This window comes from Alosa alosa, chromosome 10 (genome assembly GCF_017589495.1).
Source record: "Alosa alosa isolate M-15738 ecotype Scorff River chromosome 10, AALO_Geno_1.1, whole genome shotgun sequence".
NCBI lineage: Eukaryota > Metazoa > Chordata > Actinopteri > Clupeiformes > Clupeidae > Alosa > Alosa alosa.
The window spans coordinates 13,695,780-13,709,126 of record NC_063198.1 but is presented as its reverse complement, the minus strand read 5'-3'; the positions used below and the strand labels follow the sequence as shown (position 1 = coordinate 13,709,126).

At 40.2% G+C, this 13,347-nt stretch overlaps 2 protein-coding genes across 2 annotated transcripts in view; one reads left to right on the top strand and one right to left on the bottom strand.

The window, feature by feature from the left end:
* The window catches only part of lamb3 (laminin subunit beta 3), a 15,397-nt gene extending 14,612 nt beyond the window's left edge, over nt 1-785 (bottom strand). Inside the window, exons 1-3 of the mRNA XM_048255726.1 lie at nt 709-785; nt 464-507; nt 29-183 (exon numbers count right to left, since the gene is read on the bottom strand). Of these exons, the coding sequence (XP_048111683.1) occupies nt 29-183; nt 464-497 (189 nt within the window). The 5' untranslated portion in view covers nt 498-507; nt 709-785. The remainder of the gene's footprint in view (nt 1-28; nt 184-463; nt 508-708) is intronic.
* Nucleotides 786-5,453: 4,668 nt separating this feature from the next.
* Nucleotides 5,454-6,473, top strand: LOC125302283 (G0/G1 switch protein 2-like). Its single transcript, XM_048255402.1, has 2 exons — nt 5,454-5,542; nt 5,751-6,473. The coding sequence occupies exon 2, from the start codon at nt 5,774-5,776 to the stop codon at nt 6,116-6,118; it is 345 nt and encodes a 114-aa protein (XP_048111359.1). The 5' UTR covers nt 5,454-5,542; nt 5,751-5,773; the 3' UTR covers nt 6,119-6,473.
* The last annotated feature ends 6,874 nt before the right edge of the window (nt 6,474-13,347 follow it).

Genomic DNA, 13,347 nt, shown 5'->3' with positions numbered 1-13,347 from the left:
ACAGCTCTTTTGAAAAATCAGCACTTACCTGTCCATAAGGTGTGCAGAAGACCTCAGTCCCCGTGAGTCCACAGGTGGAGGTGGCGTGGAGCTGCTGCTCACGTCCGATGAGCAGATCTCCCATTGGGGGGTAGCAGGCTCCCCTGGAGCAGTCCTGCTGGGCGAGGCAAACAGCAGCCAATGCTGGGGGAAGATACAGCGGGTTAGATGAAGTCAAATATATATTCAAAATGGACTATACGGTTTCAGAGAATGATAGGGCAGGAACGTTCGAGGAAGGCTTGAAAACTGATGAAACTGAACATTGCTATGAGATTTTGAATTGAAGTCATTTCATACATTTAATACTGAATAACTATGCACAAACCCCTGAGTTTTAGTTTTATCTAAACTATTCTGATAATACTGAAAAGGCAATAGAATGGAACGTAATCATCAATGAATAGCAATTTGTTATTCATACCTGCCACTTGTAAAAGAATCCATGTCTTCATCATAAGCAAAATCCTTTACAGAAAAATCAAAATTAAGATCACATACGGCACATCACATATTACATTAGTGATAATATACTGCTGGATGCAATATTTGCAAACATGCTATGTTCTAGCATTTTCCATTAATTTTCATATACAGATATTTAAAAGTAATGGCATTACAGCTAAAGGTCTTAGTCTACTCAGCTTATAAAGTAGATGGGTAACATACCAGTAATAAAATCCTTGTGTCACGATAGTTCCAGTGAAAATCTCGGAAAACAATTGCTGTGTTAGTCTGTGAGTACTCCTATTTATGCCCTGGCTCACCTGTGCTGAATGAGGTGTGTGTCAGAAAAGTGTCGGAGAAACACACCCTTCCATGCTGCTGCCACACCCTTCACGACGTGAATCAACACACAACATACACACTCACACACACACCGCAATACATCCGCACTGTAACATATCTGGAATTTCACAGAAATAGGGGGGGAAAACTTCTCTGAACCAGTCTCTTTCTCTTTCTGAGGACAGCCATCTGTAAAATCTATATTTTTAAAACAAATGACAATGATCACAATGAATCACCACTGTCATCTGTCATCTGATTCTTTCAGTTTTAGTATGGACAGAGATACATATAGCAAATTAAATTTAAGACTTCGCAAACCCATCTGTGTACACACAATTAAAACACTGATAAAAAAACGATAGTGAACAATATTCCCCATAATCATATTTCCACAGTTTTGTCCACAGTTCTTTAATGTTGATAGCATTTGAGATGCCACGTCTAGGCTGATCTGGGGCCTGGTTTTTGGTTAGATAAGTGGACTTACACAGGACTCCAACAACACAGTTAGTCTCCCATGAACACCAATATACATGTAGGTCTTCTAAGTCCACTGTGGTATAGGCTGCTTAAGTGAAATGACAAGTGAAAATGAAGATGGATTTGGGAACAAAGAATGATGAACCTCAGCCAGTTAACTTTAAGACCTTAATTATCTTAATGGAGGAGCTGTACTGACATGTGTTACTACAGTACAGCTTATTCTTTCTGCTACATCATGTGTGAACTAAATCCATACATTCCTGTGGAATGTCAAATATACATAACTGGAGGCAGAGGAACCATAGAGACTGTAAAGACAGATCAGAGGCTGAGACTTAGACGTCCACACCCCTTTGCGTGTGGTACCCGCTGCATCATATCCCATGTGTAATAAACCATGTAGCCCCAGGCCATCGATTCTGTGTACTGTTTTTCTCCATGCTGGTTTGACTAACGCCGCAGTCTAAGGTGTGTTTCTGACTCACAGCTGTCTGCGCAAACACACACACACAACCTCAGACAGGCCTGGACACGCCCATGGTGGTGCTGTGAAATATTTCCAAGGACGCCAAACTGAAGCATGCTCTTACAGAATTGAGCCACAAACCTCAACTCGTAGCACAAACTCAAGTCATCACTTTTATAAAGAACAAAGCACACACAGGAATGTCATTGGAAGGACAATGAAGTGATTTTTGAGTTTGTTTATGTGAATTGACACTGACAACAATTTTATGGATTGACATATTCAACCACTGTACACAATATGCCAAGAGGAGTACCATTATACAGAGGTCTAAACTTCTCTGGAGTGCTTTTCACAGACACCATCTTTTCCGTTTTCTCAATCATTTCTTAGTCACTTGGCTTCATGGTGTTATCACATGTTATGCAGGTCTTACTCAGCACAAACTTCTATGGTTTGTACAATGGCCAGCAACATCTTATCACTGAAGGGCATTCAACACTGAGCTGGCTCAGTAGCTCTGCCAAAAATACCACTGTGCCATGTTTATAGTTACATACTGTATATTTGCTTCCAATTTAAGCAGCCAGGACTGTGTATGAACTAGGACGTTTTTCCTTTTCTGAAAATAAAACTGTAATCACACTCAATCTCTCTGATCACAGTATACCCTTTTAGGATGACTGTGGGTGATTGGGAATATCCAATCACGTGTGTGTGTGTGTGTGTGTGTGTGTGTGGGTTTGTATTGAAGACATGTCTGACCCAGTAGTTATTCAGAAAGGTCTATACAGGCATGGGCTAAGTTTACCAAGATCAGGGGTCAATTTGGGGAAATAGTTCATATCTAGACTAATAAAAGGCTACTGATTTTTATATAGATAGATAAATAGATAGATTCTATTTGATACCTTGGAAGACAACACAGTGCATACGGAAAGTATTCACTTTTTCCACATTTCGTTATGTTACAGCCTTATTCCAAAATCGATTCAATTCATTTTTTCCTCAAAATTCCACACACAATACCCCATAACGACAACATGAAACGGAAATATAATATGTACATAAGTATTCACAGCCTTTGGTCAATACTTTGTTGTGGCGCCTTTGGCAGCAATTACAGCCTCAAGTCTTTTGGAATATGAAGCCACAAACTTGGCACACCTATCTTTGGCCAGTTTAGCCCATTCCTTCTTTACAGAACCAGAACCTCTATAAAGTTGAATGGGAAGCGTCGGTGCACAGCCATTTTCAGATCCCTCCAGAGATGTTCAATGGGATTCTGGGCTCTGGCTGGGCCACTCTATAGGACATTCACAGAGCTGTCCTGAAGCAACTCCTTCGATATCTTGGCTGTGTGCTTAAGGTCGTTGTCCTGTTGAAAGAGGAACCGTCGCCCCAGTCTGAGGTCAAGAGCACTGGAGCAGGTTTTCTTCCAGGATGTCTCTGTTCATCTTTCCCTCATTCCTGAATAGTCTCCCAGTTCCTGCCGCTAAAAAACATCCCCATAGCATGATCAAAGATGGTTGATTACGAAGATACTTCATGAGAGGCCATTTCCTGTCCCTGGAAATTTCTGCAAATAGGGTAGCAGTACACGCCCCCGCACATTTATGCAGTGATCGGGCTCTCTTTTTAACATTGAGGTCTATGGCAGAATCCAAGAATTTCCCAGAATTTGTCAAAGCCTTATTTTTCTGAGCAATGGATGCACATTTCGGACACGGTATCATGATCTCCAAACACTCCTCCCTATTTCAGTAGAATGTCGTGATAGTATGACCCTCCAGTCGGGAGAAAATCAACATTAATGAAGGTGTAGGCTACACCAAGTTTATTTTGTAGGCCTACTCCGGCTTGTCTGGTGTGGAACCGAAGCGTTCAAACGTAAGTCATACGTCAGTGACACGCCCCTGTGCAGGCGGGAACTGAACCAGAGCCCGTCTCTGACTGAACTCCACTTTGCCCTCATAGACATGAACTAGGACGACCCATCTTGCTACGCATTCATTATCTTTGGCATGATGCTGCCACCACCATGCTTCACTGTAGGGATTGTATTGGCCAGGTGATGGCTATCATGTGCCTTTTACTAAGGAGTGGCTTCCGTCTGGCCACTACCATACAGGCCTGATTGGTGGAGTGCTACAGCGATGGTCGTCCTTCTGGAAGGTTCTTCTCTCTCCACAGAGGAGCTCTGTCAGAGTGACCATTGGGTTATTGGTCACCTCCATAACTAAAGCCCTTCTCCCCCGATCACTCAGTTTAGAGGGACGGCCAGCTCTAGGAAGAGTCCTGGTGGTTCAAACTTCTTCCATTTACGGATGATGGAGGCCACTGTGCTCATTAAGAGCAGCAGACATTTTTCTGTACCCTTCCCCAGATCTATGACTCGAGACAATCCTGTCTCAGAGGTCTATTGACAATTCCTTCGACTTCATGCATGCACTGTTAACTGTGGGACCTTATATAGGCAGGTGTGTGCCTTTCCAAATCATGTCCAATCAACTGAATTTACCTTTAATCAGTGGAAACAGAATGCACCTGAGCTCAATTTTGAGGTTGATCGCAAAGGCAGTGACTACTTCTGTACAAGTGAATTCTTCGTTTTTTATTTTTAATAAATTTGAAAAAAATCTCAAACACAAATTTTTTTTTAAGTTGTCATTATGGGGTATTATGTGTAGAATTTTGAGGGGGGATTCATGTAATAAGGAATAAGGCTGTAACATAACAAAATGTGGAAAAAGTGAAGTGCTGTGAATACTTTCTGTATGCACTGTACAGAGATCTGCTTCTGATGCATTTTTACACATGCATGGTATTGTGCTTTGTGGTTTGTCATTGCGGTTTTTTTTTATTATTTGCTTTTGTGTTTTGTGATTTGCCGTTGTGATACTGAAGAGTATTAGGGCCACATGAAAAATTTTTTTTTTAGAAAATTCCGAGACTGACTCTGTTATTATTATTATTTCCGCAAATGTGTGGATTTATCTCAAAAGAAAATTAGCGGAAATTTCAAAAATATAGCCTAGGCTACTCTTCCGTAAATATCGGACCTTAATTTTGATAGGAATAGGCCTACCAGTTGTTGCCATGGACCTAGACAATGTTTAGGCTATGACATGTTGGTAGGCTAAATAGCCTATGGCAAAACGACCCTCAATAAATATTTGAAGTATGGATTCACGTATGCACTTATGGAGTTGAGGAATTGAAATGTGAAATGTGCCTAACGTCAACATTTTCCAAACAAGTGCAGGCACTTTACGCATCTTACCACTAGCTTACCGTATCAGTTGGTTTGAACGGTAAAATATGGGTCGCAACTAACTACCATGGGAAATTGAAGGTCAAGGCCAGACCCGTTGAGAAACACTAACACTGGTCTAAATAACGTTCCCAAACCACCACCTCTGTGGAGAGCAAAGCAGAAATTTTAGTTGCCTAAAATCTCTGAATATGACTATGAAAGTTTAAGCAATTTGTAAATCTATAATGCTAGACTAGGTGCAGTCCACGTATTTCACGTAGCCAACTTAAACTGTCCCTTTGCTTCAGCTCAAACTCCGCATGGGTAGCACATGGACACTGGCACGTCCCTGTGTGGGAGTGGTTTGGAGTACAGTTAGTATAAATGGACAGATCATCTGCTGCCTCATACAGCACTGCACTGAGAAATTGGGCAAGAGTGGAAGTGAGCTAATTTCCAAAGAGCCGACTTCACATTTCTGTCACTTCACTGACAGCGCGTTTAACGTAAGTAAGCAGATAACCACTCAAATGCCAACAACGTGTAGACTACAGTAGGGCCTAGCCTACTGCATAGACTTAATAATTGTAGACCTAACTGTGTCAATGTTACCAGAGAATTAGGCAAAATACGATGTGATCTCTGAATATGTTACTGAAAAGCAATGTTGTTGATAATTCAAATATTTTAACCTTGCCTTCAATTTTGCCTTAGGTGTTAAACTGTGACTACTCGACATGGAGACCCTCCAAGAAATTATTCCATTCGCCAAAGAGATGATCAACCAGAAGCCCAACCGGGGCATGCTGAAGGTTTACTTGGTGGGCTCAGTGGTGGCCGTCCTGGGGACGGTTCTGGGTTTGGTCCAGACTGTCTGTCAGTCGTTCTCTTCCGTTGACGACGCGGCTCTGGATGCGGAGCTAGCCAAACTGGTGGCACGGGAGTTGCGCGAAGAAGAGAGACGCAGAAAGCGTGAAGAGGTGCCTGAGGTGGTGGAGAAGACAAATTACGGCGAACGAAAGAGAGAAGAGATGGCTGGTGTGGCTCATAGAAGCGCAGCAACACGACTCCACGCATCTTAAAACGATTTGAGACAAACCACTCCTATTCAAATGAAGTAAACAATTTCTACCATGCCAAATTCAATACGACGCACTAATGACTTGAAAGACTGTTGACCTCATCCAATCATTGTATCAGACTGCTCACAAGCTGGGGATTTGCAGTTTGAAGGTTGGACAGTACACAACCTAGAATGGGATGTCAGTCTTGACATTCTGTTGTAAACCTGTCGAGTCAGGAGATGGCTGCTGTGCAGCCAGAAATGTTGAACATGTACATATTTAGTTTTGATTAAAAAAATACATTGCATTGTTTTATATCCAAGATGATAAGTGACTACAAGCTGACTATATTTGTTTTTGCTATGCAATAAAACTTTTGTACAAAAGTTTTGGATGATGTGTCTGTCATTGAAATCAAGAAATCAGAATCAGTTTTATCGGACATGCATACACAAGGAATTTGACTTCGGTAGGTGTTAACTATACATTCAACAAATAGACATGTAGTAGTATACATCTAGTACAGTGTTTCTCAAACTTCAGACGAAGGACCACTAACCAATAAAAAAGAAACGCACAGACCATCTAGCTTAAAAAAAAAAAGATTAGACCTACTTCAACAGTAGGCTATATTAGCCTACACAATAGGCCTACTCACTGAACCACCTTGCTTATTGTCTTTGCTCTTTGCTTATTGTGTCAGAGGATTCATATGATTTAAACTGGCATATCTTACATAGACAGTGTTGCAGAGCTGTTTGGATTTACATACAAGTTGGTTCAATATTGCAAACAACTCATCTATATTATATTTTCCCACATCTGCTCGCGGACCACTTGGGATAGCTTGCGGACCACACTTTGAGAAACACTGATCTAGTAGACACATATTGTACAATAGAGACAACAATGTACATATAGGCACATATAATATACAAAAACAAATATATGAAAAAGACATAATATTCAAGTACACATGGAGTGGGATGTCAAGTGCAAAAAGTAATAGTGCAAATGTAGTGTGCAAGATGCATATTGGATTAATAAAGTATGTAATGTGTAGAAGAAGTGGGTGAATGGCCAAAGTGGTGATGACCCCATCCACAGTTCAGGAGAGTGATGGCAGTGGGAAAGAAGCTGTTCTTGTGTCTGGTTGTTTTTGTGCGCAGGTATATGTAGCCAGTGGTTAAGTGGGATTTGGCAGGTGGGGGAACCCTAAAATCCAGTGTCGGTGCAACAGGGAAAAATGACTCACCATTGGACAACATATTGAGTATCGTGGTGTAGCAACACTTTTTGGACAAGAATTGCTTTCTTGGTTTCTTGGTCACCTCTGTACACACGAAAAATGAACTCACCATTAACAATATAATCGCGCTATATTGTTGGTATGAAAGAATATACTTATTATTAATTTATCTGAGGTCATTCCTCCTCGTTCCCTTAGGCAAACTGCAAGGGGTCCAGCTGGTGACCTGTGATGTTTTTGAGGTGGGTCAGCACCAGGTGTTCAAAGGACTTCATGGTGACTGTCATGTTGGAAGGGGATTGGGCACGAACAGCCCTTTTCAAGTCCAGCCACAGATTTTCTATAGGATTGAGGTCTGGACTTTGATTTGGCCACTCCAGAACATTCACTTCATTGTCTTTAAACCATTTCTGTGTAGTTTTCGCTGTATGCTTTGGCTCATTGTCTTGCTGGAAAGTAAATTTTCTTTCAAGTCGTAGTTCTTTTGCAGACTGAATCAGATAGTCCTCCAGGATTTCCATATATTTTGCTGAATTCATTTTACTTTTATTTTTACAAGCCTTCCAGGGCCTGCTGTCGAGAAGTATCCCCACAGCGTGATGCTACCATGCTTCAAATTAGGGATGGTGTCAGGGATGGCAGGAGGCCCCAAGTGCAAGACTCTTTCAGGCAGTATTTCAGACAAACACACTTTAATTTTAAACTACAAACTTACACATTTACAAACGTACTTACGGACAGAACTCAGACAGGGTGAACAGAGAGACAAACCCACAAAGGACAGAGGAACAGGAGGGTGGAAGTACACAGACCAATTAACAGAAAGACAGAGGACTGGACAAAACCAACAAGACAATAGGGAACAGTTGTGAGCAGAAATGGAGGAAAACTAATGAGACAGGAAGTGCAGACCATATAAGGGAATGGGTGAAGACAAAGACACATGACCAGACAGGTAAACACAGAGTACATGACACCGAACAATATACAGAATGGCCACCAGGGTGGCAAAAAGTCACTAGTCCAGGCAGGATCCTGACAGATGGTGTGTTTTTGGTGATATGCAGTGTTTGGTATTCGCCAAGCATAGTCTGATGGTCAAAAAGTCCGTTTTGGTCTCATCAGACCAAAGAACCTTCTTCCATTTGACCTTGGACTCTTCCATATGTCTTTGGGCAAACTTTAGTTTAGAGATGGAATAACAGCTTTGACACTCACCCATATAGAGCTTTGACTGGTGAAGAACTCTCCCATCTCAGCTGCTGAAGCTTTTAACTTTTAACTCCTCAGAGTTATCATAGGTGCCTTGGTGCCCTCCCCCACCACTGTTTTTCTTGAACCGTCACTCAGTTTGTGGTGATGGCCTGCTCTAGGCAGATGTGTACATTTGCCATATTCCTTACATTCCTTAATAATGGATTTCACTGAACTCCAGGGGATGCTCAGTGACTTGAACATTTTTTGTATCCATCCCCTCACTTATGCTTAGTGATGGGGACGAGACCGCCTATGCCGAGTCCGAGACAAGACCGAGTCTTTGAAGGGTCGAGACTGAGTCCGTTGGTTTTCAAATACAGTCGAGTCCGAGTCAAGACGAGTCTTTGAGGAAGCAAGTCCGAGTCGAGACCGAGTCCTTTAGGAGTAGAGACCGAGTCGAGACCAAGACCATAAAAACATGTCAGTTTTCATATTCATGATTTAATATCACCCCAATTAATAATCAACAGTTAGGCCCAGGTTTGGAATTTCACCATTTTAGGGGCAAGGCCACTTGGCCTTCAGTTGGGCATATTTGGTGGGGGGCACAAAGGCCACATGTCAGGGCACCAAGGCCAAGTTTACTATACAGTAGTAGGCTATAAAAATAATCAAAGTTGTATTTAGCCTATTCACAGCAGTAGACCTGAATCACTGTATGAAACATTACAAAAACATGAAACATGACATATTACATAGAACTGTAAATCATCTGATCATCTAATATTTACATGTCTAGGCTATATTTAATATTTATATTTATTTTATATTTGGCCTGTTATGGAATCATGTATTGAACAATTTAAGCACAGCTCAGCTTTAAGAAACTGATGCAACCTAGATGCATGCTTAGCATTTTTTGATCATTAAGACTCCTTTCACAAACTCTTACTCAGCTGTATATCCTCTGATTTTAATATTTACCTATATCTAGGCAATATTTGTAACATTTATTTTGTATTTGGCCTGTTATGAAATCATGAAGAACGATTTAAACAACTTTTGAAACCTAAAGACCAAAGTTGGAGACATGAATGTAGACCTTGCTGCAGATTACATTTTTAATTTAACCGGAATACTCTGGAACGGCTTACAGGGGACTGCTTTACACCTTTGTGTTCGGTAAGGGCTGCTGTTTATTCTGATATATGGTTTGTCATGTGTTGAACGAAGGGTTCGTGAAGTATTCCACCAAGATGAATGGGTAGGGAGATGGGTGTAGCAATTAGCGGCTAACATTGTTTAAAAGCTGAGAAAAAGTTCTTTCATGTGATGTGATACATGCGTGATGAGTAGGCTTAGCGCATTTGGACGCACTTTCTGTCTTGCCATGCGCTGTCATTTTCTCCACTGTGTAAGACTGAATTAGTTTGCGCTGTGATGCTAAGATTATTTTGACAGGCTATAAGCTAAACTAGACTGCATTTCCGACGGGAACTGCGAAAGTGTGCTTGCCCTGTTCCGGTCACCAATGTGAGCAGACAGTGACATACGCTATGCTGAACCTGGCTTGATCCAAGCATTCTAACAGTGCCTTTCAGTGTTGGAGCAGTGGCAATACCTCAAAAGCTCTATTCAACTATTGCCTTGCGGGGTGAATGCGGTTCGTTGGCTTTTACCTGTGGCCTGCCTTCGAATTTAGCTTCTATGACTAAAATCAAATCAATAAAATAAAACAACAGCAGTGATTGGCTGCAAAAATAAATAATGTCACACGTCTTGCACCTCTCAAACTGGGCTATCAGGTAACCTAGAGAAAAATGTGAAATTATGAAATATGACTAAGGCATTAAAATGCTGCTTGTTTGTCAGGATATTTTTTCACTGATTTATTTTAGAAATATGAGCTATGAGTGTGAATGTTATATATTCCATCCCCTAATTCTGTTTTACTGGTTTATTTGACAAATAATCTATATGGATTTGCTCTATAAAGACCTTATGTCTGTTTGGGATTGTTTTGAGAGCCTATTGATGTATCTCAGAATAAAGGAATGTCCACAACATTAGTGATGTTTTTTTTGTGTGTGTGAATGTATTTTACTTAACTCATTAAATTGAGCTGGATACTCATGAACGCATGTCTCTAATAGCCACAATAGGAGTAATTTTAGCAACACCGTATTTTGTGTGGCCCATAACGACCCAGTGGATCATGAAAACGTGCCAAAATTCACATTCCTTGCTTGTTGTTGGTACATTAATCCCATTCAGATTGCCACTTATCTGAGATGTAAGAGTTCAGTATAGGTTTAAGGTCTGGGGCAGGGATTTGACATTCTGTGACTTCTTCATTGAGGGCTTGCTTAGCAGCACTGTCCGCTTTCTCATTTCCCCTCAGACCAACATGGCCTGGGACCCAGCAAAAAACTACACTACACAGTTCTGGTTCTTTAGACGTTCTAGTTGATCAAGCTCAGCTTTGGTTGTACTTTTTGCGTGACATTAAAGCCTACTGGAAATATTTTTAATTGCAATTTAATTGAATGCAATTTACTTTTACGACTAAATAAAAATAATTTATCCCTCTCACCCATAGTTTTCTATTTATTTTCAAATGTACATAGGCCTACTGTAATTACATTTCTACATAGTTATTCTACTGATCTTTATACTATTCATCCTGCACATAAACGTATTCTTACTACTCTTATAATGTTGTTTCTGTACTACAATGACACTGTTTCCACACTGCACATAGCTTTGTACATATCTGTTATAAATTTGTCATATTGAATATCCATATTTATTCTGTTTTATTATATTCTGTTAATACACTGCATATATCTATATTATTATTTCTACTATTATAATGTTACTGCTACATCTACATACATTATTCTACTTATTGTATGAGATAACTGCTAATACACTGCACATATTTATATTTAATTCATATTACTCTAAACCACCTTCTGTAAATCAACTGTATACTACTGTCTACATTGCACTATATTTCTTGACCTGTCTCTGTATATTTCATCACCTTTCTATACTTTGCATCACATTGTATGTATACTGTAGCTACATGAATCACAGCTAAGATCCTTGGTTGCTATGAAGGCCAGTCGTTCTAAATGGATGGTTACTATGGCCAAAAGGCCAGTTATCTCTTGCGTTGTCAAGCGGACATATCCTACCTTTATCCTATTTTAAACATCTCTATTTTACTTAGCCTACTTCCATACAGTGACTCCTATTAAGAAGTGGCCACTTCATTCGCGCTTACCGTGATTCACGCAGCAACATTATTAATCTGTCACCATATGCCTATGCCAACGTTTGCAAAGAGGAGAATCTTTTAATTTGATTCACAATGAAACGTTACATTTAATGTACATGTAAACAATGAGTAGGCTAGTTTTGGTTGTTGTTGGTGGTGTTACTGCATCCCTTAGTTATGCCTACAATGCAAAATTGTTCCCTTGTGATTGTTAGACGGATTTCAAAACATCGCGACGTGAAATGCCACCACAAAACATTGTTTGTGAATCGGTCTTATTAGGAGTCCTCGCTTAAGCTGTCACAGACTCAGGCGCTACTTTTAGGGCTAAAATGCTTCCTGAATTACTCTTAGTAAAAAAAAATAGGAGTCCTAAAGTTACGAGTGACGAAGTTACGAGTACAAGCATCTCATATCAAATGACCATGGCATTACGCTAAGCAACATAAATCTCATAACGTTACAGCAACATCTCCTCCCTATGACCTAGCTAGCTAGCTTCTAGCCACACAAGAAATGAATGATGTTAAAATCTCTGCTTAGCATTCTAATAACAGAAGGGGCACATTTATGTGGACCACTACAACATGACTCATTATGTCTGTAACATTAACTGTATAAAACACTTACTTACATAAAGGAAGCACACCATCCAGCACATAGCCTACACATGGAAACCGATATTTTAGGTACTTGGCCACGAACTCAAAACGTGTCTCTCTGAAGCTCTGTTCTAGAATCTTTGCTCTGAAGTCTGTCCCCGTTGCTAAGCAACATCGAATAAACGAAATGACAATCTTCCAGTATTAAATGTCTACGTGTGCTTCCGAAAGGATGTGTGTGGTTTGCAATTAGAATAAACAAGAAATAACATTTCCAATAATTTCCCATGATAAATTACATAATATTTGCACCTTCCTTACTTGTGAATCTTACACCGTATTTCAAGTAGGCTACACTAGTGAAATGTAATACAACGTTGCCACCTAGCGTCCAGATGTAGGCTATTTAACATTAACCTGACATTGCTTGTTTATTCTTTCGTCAACTCCATGCTTTTAGGAAAACAATCTTTTTATCATAGTTCCCTCTTCAATGAGCGATTACCAGCTCGTTTTTGTAACAGAGATAGCTGTTTATTGTCCCTAGGTTTACAGAAACACCTATTCATATTAATATGTAGCCTATGGAGTGCTGCCGACCACTGTTCATTACATGGCCCAGAATGCCTTGCATGTCTTTACAACAAAACAACACAGTAAAACCTAAATGCCCGTAAACATATGCATTTGCATACTTGTAACATTTTTAATAATACTCTCCCATCATGATATGTAACAATGATGAAAAATTTAATTTGAATACCGTCAATGTGAAAACAACTCTATTATGTAAGCTATATATAGCTACTGTTCTCCTTGCTATTTCAGTTCGTAAGTCCATACTATCCTATGGCAGACCAAGGATTTCATGATTGGGCAAGGTTGCCTGGAGAAATTGTATCTGCTCTGAGACATT